Source organism: Leucoraja erinacea, chromosome 5, assembly GCF_028641065.1.
Source record: "Leucoraja erinacea ecotype New England chromosome 5, Leri_hhj_1, whole genome shotgun sequence".
In the NCBI taxonomy this organism is placed as follows: domain Eukaryota; kingdom Metazoa; phylum Chordata; class Chondrichthyes; order Rajiformes; family Rajidae; genus Leucoraja; species Leucoraja erinaceus.
Window position 1 is genome coordinate 28,810,430 of NC_073381.1, and position 11,406 is coordinate 28,821,835.

Here is an 11,406-nt window from a genome sequence, read left to right on the forward strand (position 1 = left end):
TGGACCTCCAGGGGTCCAAATGACAAATAAATTGATTCTGATCCTGATTCTGACAGGCGCCAGCAACCTCCGCAACCTGACTGGCTGACACTCTGCCCTGGTGCGTGAAGGTGTGTACCAGGGGCACTGCAGTTGCACCTTGTCCATCCTCTTGTAGCATTCACATTTCAGGGGTCATGACCAGGAACAGTTTTTTTTTAAGATATTATTTAGCATATACTTTTTCTTTTCAAAATTTCTTTTTTTCCACTTCCAGCTACTTTTATAACCAGCTTTCCCACTTACATTAAACTCCATTAAATATGTTCTCCAACATTCAACTTCATAGTTACACGGGCTCCATAATTTTGGAATCTTCAAATTTCAATATCAATCCCCACCATGCCATGTCTGAAATAGTTATTGAGGAGTCTGAAAGCTAGATTGTTGTGGTATTGTTCTTCTAACATAAAAATGACAATTTGCACCTAAGCAATATCTGAAACCAATTTGAAAAAATCTCGTAACATGAGGAGTAGCTCAAATTGACTTTGGAAAGTGCCAGACTCTCATTTAAATAAAACACAGGAAAAGCTTGGATGGATTTCAGTGTCATGCTGATTCCTTGAGTTCTCAGGAAATTTTGGGATAGGTTTGTGCTGTGTTACCACCCACACCCCCAGAGCAGAAAGATTGACAAAAATACATAAATCCCTCCTGCACTCCTCACGTGCACCCCACCACCACACCCTGCCCAGTCCCATATCCCTCCAATCCACCCAACAGGCTGATGCAGGCCAGCATTAGATTGTGCTCTTCATTGGTTTGGTTGCATTGAAGATTGCTATGAAAGAAAACAATAGCGAGGTGGGACAGGTATTGCAAGCAGGTGAATGCCAATTAGAAATATGTTGAGAACATCACTGGTTTGAATTATTTGTATCAAGTCTTGGTGTGATGAGACTTCAATCTGTAATTCAGTTTATTTCCAGTTTTATATATTTGATTGGTATTTTGGAAAGTATTCATATTCAATGTGGGCAAATTTATAATGCAAACTGTTGTATTTCCCTTTTGTAATAGTTTACACCGACCTCGCAATGAGCACAGTGACACAGACTCAGGCCATTCAGTATTCAGGACCTTTCATGCTATTGGCACATCACCTCCAAACTCTTGCAGGTTTGTAACAATCGCCTCTCCTTTATCCTTCTGCTTTCTTTTTGGATAAGATTTCTTAGGCAGCGGCCACCTCCTCAGTTTGTCTAGATGATGCTAGTTCACTTGGATCTAAGCTCTATGAATCTGCAAAGTATTTAATTCTGCAAAACATGTGGGCAGTGATGGATCAGACATCTGTATTTGAGCTTCTATTGCTGCTTGACTTTTGAAAAACTGTTTGTTGTCTATTTGCGGGTTAGACTGGTGCCTCCATCCATAATTACCCTGTTCACTTTCTCACTAGATCACTGGACTGCCATTTGAGGCCTTTTAGCTTTTCTTCCTTAAGTTAAGCTTCCTGAAAGTAAGCATGCAGGTACAGCAGGCAGTGAAGAAAGCAAATGAAATGTTGGCCTTCCTAGCGAGAGGATTTGAGTATAGGAGCAAGGAGGTCCTACTGCAGTTGTATAGGGCCCTGGCAAGACTGCTCCTTGAGTATTGTGTGCAGTTTTGGTCTCCTAATTTGAGGAAGGACCTTCTTGCTATTGAGGGAGTGCAGTGTAGGTTCACCAAGTTAATTACCCGGATGGCAGGACTGACATATAATGAAAGAATGGATTGACTGGGCTTATATTCACTAGAATTTAGAAGGATGAGAGGGGATCTTATAGAAACATGTAAAATTCTTAACGCATTGGATAGGCTAGATGCAGGAAAAATGTTCCCGATGTTGGGGGAGTCCAGAACCAGGGGTCACAGTTTAAGAATAAGAGGTAGGCCATTTAGGACTGAGATGAGGAAAAACTTTTTCACCCAGAGAGTTATGAATCTGTGAAATTCTCTACCACAGAAGGCAGTGGAGGCCAATTCACTGGATGTTTTTAAGAGAGAGTTAGATATACAGTAGTCTCCATAATGTTTGGGACAAAGACTCATCATTTATTTATATGCCTCTGTACTCCACAATTTGAGATTTGTAACAGAAAAAATCACATGTGGTTACAGTGCACATTGTCAGATTTATATAGGCCATTTTTACGCATTTCAGTTTCACCATGTAGAAATTACAGCAGTGTTTATACATGAACCCCCATTTCAGAACACTATAATGTTTGGGACACAACAATGTCATGTAAATTAAAGTAGTTATGTTTAGTATTTTGTTGCATATCCTTTGCATGCAATGACTGCTTGAAGTCTGCGATTCATGGACATCACCAGTTGCTGGGTGTCTTCTCTGGTGATGCTCTGCTAGGCCTGTATTGCAGCCATTTTAGCTTATGCTTGTTTTGGGGGCTACTCCCCTTCAGTTTTCTCTTCAGCATATAAAAGGCATGATCAATTTGGTTCCGATCAGGTGATTGACATGGCCACTCAAGAATTGACCATTTTTTAGCTTTGAAAAACTCCTTTGTTGCTTTAGCAGTATGTTTGGGATCATTGTCTTGCTGTAGAATGAACCGCTGGCTAATGAGTTTTGAGGCATTTGTTTGAACTTGAGCAGATATAATGTGTTTCACAGATGAGGTGGTATGCATTGGATCTTCCTTTGCTCCTTCATACTTTGCTCTTGCCATCACTCTGATATCTTTGTCTCCTCTGTCCACAGGACTTTTTTTCCAGAACTGTGGTTGCTCTTTTAAGTACATCTTGGCAAACTGTACCCTGGCCATCCTATTTATGTGGCTAACCAGTGGTTTGCATCTTGCAGTGTAGCCTCTGTATTTCTGTTCATGAAGTCTTCTGCGGACAGTGGTCATTGACAAATCCACACCTGACTTCTGAAGAGCGTTTCTGATCTGTTGGACAGGTGTTTGGGGATTTTTCTCTATTACAAAGATAATTCTTCTGTCATCAGCTGTGGAGGTCTTCCTTGGCCTGCCAGTCCCTTTGCGATTTGTAAGCTCACCAGTACTCTCTTTCTTCTTAATTGTGTTCCAAACAGTTGATTTTGGTAAGCCTAAGGTTTGGCTGTTGTCTCTAACAGTTTTATTCTCAGTCTCATCATGGCTTATTTGACTTTCATTGGCACAACCTTGGTCCTCATATTGATAAACAGCAATAAATGTTTCCGAAGGTGATAGAAAGACTGGAGGAAAGACTAGATGCTGAGAACTCTCTTATACCTACACACCTGAGCAATTACAAACACCTTTGAAGCCATGTGTCCCAAACATTATGGTGCCCAGAAATGGGGGGACTAAATATAAACACAGCTATAATTTCTACATGGTGAAACCAAAATGTATATAAAATACCCATTAATAAAATCTGACAATGTGCACTTTAACCACATGTGTTTTTTTTTCTATTACAAATATCAAATTGTGGAGTACAGAGACAAATAAATAATTGATGGGTCTTTGTCCCAAACATTATGGAGGGCACTGTAGCTACTAGGGCTAACAGAATCAAGGGATTTGGGGAGAAAGCAGGAACATGTATAACATTTGGATGATCAACCATGATCATATTGAATGGCCGTGTTGGCTCGAAGGGACCAATGGCCTACTCCGGCACCTATTTTCTATGTCTATGTTTCTATTAAGGCTATAATCAGTTGCTTAGTTCCTGAATCGTTAGTTTAGAAAAGCTAGTGGATATAAGATGTGTTTTTTCTGTTCCAAATAGTTTATTGCTCATTCAATCGGCAAGGAATACTTTTGCTTCAATCAAATAACATACTTTCTTCAAAGTTGGTTCTGTTTTGTCATTGTCTTGATAGAACTTGGTTGTACTACAATAGACAATAGGTGCAGGAGTAGGCCATTCGGCCCTTCGAGCCAGCACCGCCATTCAATGTGATCATGGCTGATCATCCCCAATCAGTACCCCGTTCCTGCCTTCTCCCCATATCCCCTGACTCCGCTATTTTTAAGAGCCCTATCTAGCTCTCTCTTGAAAGTACTATAAGTGCCGAAAATAGCTCAATTACAATATTGCTGAGCTGTAAATATAGCATTTGTTTGAAGATCAGTTTTTTTTCAGATAGTTTTGTTTTTGAATTAGAAGTAACCTAATTCTAATTGCGCACTTTATCTCCCAGATGATGTGGAAGAAATAGAAGTTCAGGAAAAGCCGGCACTGAAGGTCTTCAAGGCAATTACAGTGGTTCAGGAGCCAGGCATGGTTATGCTGGAGGTGAGCTTTCCTAATGTAAACATTTCATTTATTTTTCCTTTGAACTTTTTATTTCAGTATTAAAACGGTCAAGTGGGCTGTATGTGCCAGCTTATAAACCAAAGAAAAGTCATTTATCTACATAGTCCCATTCGTGACATTGAGAAGTCAGAAAGTGGTGCACAAGCAATAAATATTGGGTTGATCAATAGGTAAACATATGTTACAGCGCAGTTGCTCACATTCTGCAAATGGCGGTGAGATAAATAACCAGTAATCACGTGTAATTCTATCCTCCGAGGCTCTGAAACAGTTCTTCAGGATCTCTTGTGTTCAGCTTGGAAGACACTGGCAAAAATGCTTTGTTTTGCCTTGAAGCGCCACAAATTATACACCCAATTTGACAACCCTCACCTGTTGCATTATTTGGAACCATCGGCTGAACCAAGCTGTCAATACTTATCATACATTGGTAGTTATTCTGAACATACTGATTATGGTTATCTTTTCATTGCGCTGTAATTTTTTAGGTAACTGATTTGTTTTGATCAGAAACTAACATGACAATGTTGATTAATGTTTTGGCTTTTGAAGTGTATCACATTTTTTCTCCAAATATGCTATGGTCAGTAATCTTTAAGGTAGTTAATAAACCACACAGCAATTAAATAAAATCAGTTTAACATTTCAGTAACACTGCCTTGTAAATGTTTTTCTTCCCAGTGGGTGGCCAATCCACTAAATGACATGTATGCTGATGCAGTAATGACAGTGATTCTGGAGGTGCAATCAAACCCTAAAGCACAAAAAGGTATGCCAATTTTCACAGTCATTCATTTAAAATATGTAAATTTTAAAAGAAAAAAAATATTTATCCCTCCTGAAAACAACTTATCCAGAGACAGAGTCCAAGGTGCCAGCGCATTCAAGTACCGTGCCTGGTGCATTGTTGGGAACCTCATCTGTCTGGCCAGTCTCTTGTGGTCACTCAGGTAGTGAGTCTGTGTCTGGGAGGTCGTTCTGGTACTGTGTACATGCCAGGCAGATTCGTCTTCATGTACGAGTTAGTCTCCAGCTATAAGATGGGCCTTGCAGGACATCAACATGCACGTTTTTAATAGAATTGCAGACTGACAATCAGAGTGGCGAATGAAAATGACTTTTTCTATCCTTGGTCTCTGGTAATGTTGTTCTTTAAATGACTGAATGAACTGCAGCTGTTGGCTCAGAGTAGTTTAGTTTAGAGATACACCGCGGAAACAGGCCTTTCGGCCCACTATCCTACACCCACTAGGGACAATTTTTTACATTTACCAAGCCAATTAACACACAAACCTGTACATCTTTGGAGTTTGGGAGGAAACCGAAGATCTCTTGAGAAAATCCACGCAGGTCATGGGGAGACCGTATAATCTCCATACAGACAGCACCCATAGTCGGGATCGAACCCAGGTGGCCAGGTCTGCATTCACTGTACCGTGGTTACACCATTTTTTACATCCATTGTCCTTTACCAATAACCAATTATTATAATACAAATTTAAATTTATTGCCATTCTGTTTTTGGATTTTTGGGAGGAGCCTACTCAACTGCAACAATGCACATCTCTTGTCTAACCATAGGACATCCCACGCAGGTATGTCATTCCAAGGGGAAACCGTATAATTCACTCCATACAGTCAAGAACATTCCATTTAGTCCTCCTTCTGTACGTAGTTTCTCTAATTCAAAATGAGAGCTGTTTAACATTTATGAATGATTTTTGATTGCTGTATTATTATCACGTGCTGAAATACAGTTGTAAAGCTTTATTTTGAACTGCTATCCCGAAAATTGTGATAACAATCAAACCATGACGTAGTCAGAGAAAGTGCAGATAAATCAAAAAAGTTGGTATAATGCAAGCAATCCATTGTCCTTTGGCCATGATTTATAACACTTTGATGTGTTCAAGAAGGAACTGCTGGAGAAACTCAGCGGGTGCAGCAGCATCTATGGAGCGAAGGAAATAGGTGACGTTTCGGGCCGAAACCCTTCTTCAGACTGATCAAACTTTGATAATTGATTGGTGGTTAACGTTTCTGATCTGCACCCTAAAGTATTACTTTATTCTTTTTTCTAGTCAAACAAGTAAATGCAAACAAAAAAGTTGACCAGGAAACGTACACAAAGAGACTGGAAGTTATGCTAGAGTAAGTTGCTTTATTTTGTTTGAATTCCACAAGCTTTTGTCTCTCCGCCAGATGTACTGCCATTCTACAAGGCAGAAGTGTGTACTGTACTTGCTGTTGAATGTTTTAAGTGGAAGATAAATAAAGGAGTAATATTTAGTTTAACAGAGATACAACATGAAAACAAGCACTTTGGAGCACAAAGTCCACGTCCCACCTCCCATCGATCACCCGCTGACGCCTGTCCCATGTTATATCACATTCTCCATTCCCTATGCACTAGTGACAATTTACATAAGCCAATTAATGTACAAACACGCATATACTTGGGATGTGGAAGAAAGCCAGAGCACCCAGAGGAAATATACCGGGAGAACATGCAAACTCTACACAGACAGCACCTGAGGTCATGAACAAACCTGGGTCTTGGGCGCTGTGGGGCAGCAGCTTTACCAGCTGTGCCTCTGTGCCACCTTAATACAATGAATTTGCCAGTTGAATAAACTTTTTAAAAAGAGATCACACCTGCAGCCTAATTTACCTAAACTATTAAAACAGCTGCCATAGGTATAATTCTATTCAGTGTATTGCATTCTGGTTGTTTGCTAGTAAGCTTCCAGGTTGTGGAATTTTCCTACAAAAATATCCTTGTTTCTGGGGTTATGCTTAAATTGGATTTGGAAAATTATGCATGTAACAAATTAATTTTAACTAACATGGAATAGGAATCTTATTTTATTTCCATGCAGCCCAGAGTGCTGGTTTGCATGTGCCAAGTGAGAAACAATAGGTGGAAATATTTCACCTATCCACGTTCTCGAGAGATGCAGCCTCACCCTTTGAGTTATTTCAACATTTTGTGTCTTTTTCTTTTGGTGCAAATCTTCTTTGCTTTAGTCCTAGTGCACTTGTGATTGTGATAAATGTTGCCATATGTAAAACTGAATCCACAAACTAATAATATTACATTTTAAATAAAAAATGCATGAATGGGCATTGCTGCTAAATTCAGTGCTGCCTGAACTTTACAATAGATTCCCTTTGTGACAGTTTATGTGAACAATGAAGAGACTGTTGTGATGCGTTTTGTTTCTCTTTGCAGTCCTTTTGAAAATGCCATTTCTTTACAAAATCATCTTTATTTTTTTAGAGACATGTTTGGTCAGGATTGTGTATCCAGATCTAAAACTGGCAATACTCTCTCTGTAACAGTTGATGGCAAGTCAGCAAACGTTTCTCTGGACACAAGGGCAAGTATTCACAGCTTTTAATGACCAGCCAAGGCGGTTATTGATGTGCAAGACGGAAGGAATGCTTTTATTACTTGTTGAAAAGCTAAAGCACTGCCCCACCCTCCATCTGTTCCAAGGTATCAGTTGTGGCTTGTCAGTGCTGACAAAAGCTGATTGGCAAGACTGCAGATTGTGAACCGGCCTCCTTATACAGGGAATGTGACAGTGCAGGAAATGCCAAATATCATCTTGGCATCCTTTGCCTGTTCAGACTCTTTCCTGGGCTGAGTAAACACATAATTGCTTTGATATGCCTAATTGTACTTGGAGTTAACAAACTGAAGGTGGAAACAAAAAAACCGAAAAGGACACAATTTTGAACAGCAGGTGTAAATTTCAGGACAATGAAAAATTTTTGTTGTGTTTTGTATGTTTCTCATTTCTGGTTCACATTTCTGTGAAAAAAAATAACACTTTTGGGTTTTTTTTGGTATGCTAAAATTTCTAAAGAGAATAAGGATTTCTAAAGAAAATATGGATTTGAGTTAATGTGCCATGGAAAACTATTGGCCATGTACATGCATTATAAATCTTTATGATATCCACACACCATCAAGGGGATGCAGACTGTTATACTTGTGGGCAATAACTATAAAGAGATGAATCTATGAGTGGATTGATACTTCAATCCCTGTTTGACTTAAAGCACATTGACCAATTAATTAGAGCATTTCTATATTATTTCCAACTGTGTTCTGTCTGCATGTTTGCATTTGAATTTCAACTTGTTTTTCTGGTCTTTTAATTTAAAAAAACTAAATAAGGGAGGAATGAATGGTATCTCAATAAAGTTTTTCCAGTAGGTAGCTTTTAAAAAAACATTTACAATATGCTTTGTTTCTTTTACCTATGACATCCATATTTAAGAGAGAAGGGGCGTCTTAACTAAAATGGGCTGAAGGGTCTGATGTTTATAGAAAATTAGACCAAGGGGAACCCGTTGGGTCCCGTCCCCTCAACTTGCGGGGGGGGGGCTGCTGCGTCCCCCACATACACACACCAACCAGCCCCCACATACACACACTAACCACCACCCTTGATATCATATTAATATAACTAACCACCACCTTGATATCATATTAATATAATTTATTCGTTCCTTTTACCCCATCCCTGCCCTATCCTCATGCATAGCCCCCAACTCGCAGGGGGGGGTCAGGGATGGGGTAAAAGGAACAAATGAATTATATTAATATAATAATATCAAGGGTGGTGGGCAGAGTGGGGGGGGGGGAGAGAGAAGGGGGAGCTGGGCGAGCGGCCGGGCTTGCGAGCGAAGCGGCCAGGCGTCGTCACTCGCAGTGCGTGAAAACAGCGTGCAGCCATTGTGACTTCATCACGTCATCAGCCAAAGCAGCAGTTTACTAAGTTCTTTCAGATTTTTTAACATTTTGATTAATAACTCGAGAAATAATGCATTAATTTTTCAGAGGTGGCAATTTCGGCGTCCATGAGATAAAACTCTACAAGAATACACATCCAAGATCAGAGTTTTATAATTATAGAGATAATGTATATTCAGTTCTTCCAAATTGACACTTGAGGAAAAATAAATAAATTTAAATATTTACATCCAGGTGTAAGATTTCTTAAAGCTTTTGCAAAGGAGTATGTAAAGTAGTTTTGTTAAACTTTTTTTTTTCTATACTTGCCATTTATATAATTTGTATCTAATTCATTTGATTTCTCCCTCAGGTGGTGGTGTGTGAAGAGGGCAGTGTGGAGGATGAACCCCTTCGAGAAATGGTAGAAATGGCAGTGCAACGACTCTATGAAACGATACATCCAGCCCTCTCTTGATTTGGTGAAAGCCAGTGATAAATACGAACTGTTTTGTTTTTGTCATCAACAATTAATGGCATTGCTCTGTTTCTGTCCCTTGTCTGGGTGCTGTAAATGATCCAATCTAGTTTGAAGAAACTGAGAATGTGCATTGTGTTGCATCTTTATGTTTAAAACTAGAATAAATGTTCATTGAAGGTTAATCTGGTTCATTACCTGGTTTGGGCCAAAAAAACAAAGAATAAGATAGTGTGACTTCAAACTCATCAATAAAGTTGTAATGTTTTCCTGAAAACATTTTTTCTTTGCTATTGGCCTTGTTTGAGTAGTAAGGGAATCGTCTGATTTTGGTTATATGATTCTTCATTTCGTAAAATGAAACAAAATGACAAACAAGCCAGATGTGTTTTGGGGTATCTGTTGGGTACCTAATATAATGAAAGTAGACCGTTTTAAAAAACAAACTTACATTTTTACACAATAAATATTTTTAACAATCCTTGATTTTTTTCAGTGTAATATATGTATGGAAATGTTGAAATGCGATAGATTTCTATTTCAGATTTTAATTTCTTATACAATTTGCATGGCACGGATTACATTGGGATAAAGATTGATTCGATCCACAGATGATTAAAACATTTTTTTCTATTTTGATATGTGGATAGAGTTCACTGCTATTTAGTATTAACCAGGACCTCTATTTAATGAAGACAATGAATTCCACAGATTTACCATCATATGGCTAAGGAAATTCCTCCTCATCTCCATTCTAAAAGTACATCCTTTTATTCTGAAGCTATGTGCTCCTGTTTTAGACTCGCCTGTTACTGGAAACATCCTTTCAATGTCCATTCCATGTAGGCCTTTCATTAATCCAGTAGTGTCAATGAAATCCCCTCATCCTTCTAAACTTCAGTGAGGCCTAGAGCCATCAAACACTCCTTAAACATTAACCCAATCATTCCGGGATCATTCTCGTAAACTTCCTCGGCACCCTCTCCAATGCCGAGGAAGTTCGATATGGGGACCAAAACTGCTCGCAATATTCCAATTGTGACCTCACCAGTGCCTTATAAAGCCTTAACATTACATCCTTACTTTTATATTCTAATCTTCTCAAAACGAATGCTAGCAATGCATTTCCCTTCCTTGCCGTTGACTCAAACTGCAAATTAACCTTTTGAGAATCCTGCACCAGAACTCCCAAGTCCCTTTCCTCCTCTAATTTCTGAATCCTCTCCACATTTAGAAAGTAGTGTATGCCTTTATTCCTTCTACCAAAGTGCATAACTGTACACTCTGCTGCGCTGTATTCCATTTGCCACTTCCTAGCCCATTCTTCTAACCTGTCCAAATCCTTCTGCAGACTCCCTGCTTCCTCAACACTATTTGCCCCTCACCTATCTTCGTGTCATCTCAAACCTGGCCACAAATTCATCAAATCCATCATCCAAAGAATTAACATATAAAGTGAAAAGTAGCTGATCCAACACCCACCTCTGTGGAACACCACTGGTCACCAGCAACCAACCATGCTACTACCTTGCCTCTAATACAACAGGCTATTTAGCAGCCTCCTGCGCCACCTTATCAAAGGTCTTCTGAAAATCCAAGTAAACAACATCCACTGACTATCTTGCTTGTTGCCTCCTCGAAAAAATCCCATCAGGTATATTTAACGGCAATAAAATTTAAACGGGGAATAAATGTTATGTTTTGATGCATATTTTGCTGGATCTCAAGGTTTAGTCCAGATAAGCATGAAGGAAGTGGAGGCCATGGGTGCTTTGGCGAACAATAGGGCTCCAGCTGATCCTGGACAGTCCACTTCCCTATTCGATATCCATAGCCCCCTGATTGTGTAAAGTCCATCCCTCAGCTCTGCTTATATTCTGCA

General features: G+C 39.4%; 1 protein-coding gene across 1 annotated transcript in view; it reads left to right on the forward strand.

Moving 5' to 3' along the window:
- Positions 1-10,005, forward strand: part of cpsf3 (cleavage and polyadenylation specific factor 3) — a 32,407-nt gene extending 22,402 nt beyond the window's left edge. The window contains 6 exon segments of the mRNA XM_055635291.1: positions 1,063-1,161; positions 4,187-4,281; positions 4,984-5,071; positions 6,384-6,453; positions 7,583-7,682; positions 9,420-10,005. Coding sequence (XP_055491266.1) covers positions 1,063-1,161; positions 4,187-4,281; positions 4,984-5,071; positions 6,384-6,453; positions 7,583-7,682; positions 9,420-9,524 — 557 coding nt within the window. The 3' untranslated portion in view covers positions 9,525-10,005.
- The last annotated feature ends 1,401 nt before the right edge of the window (positions 10,006-11,406 follow it).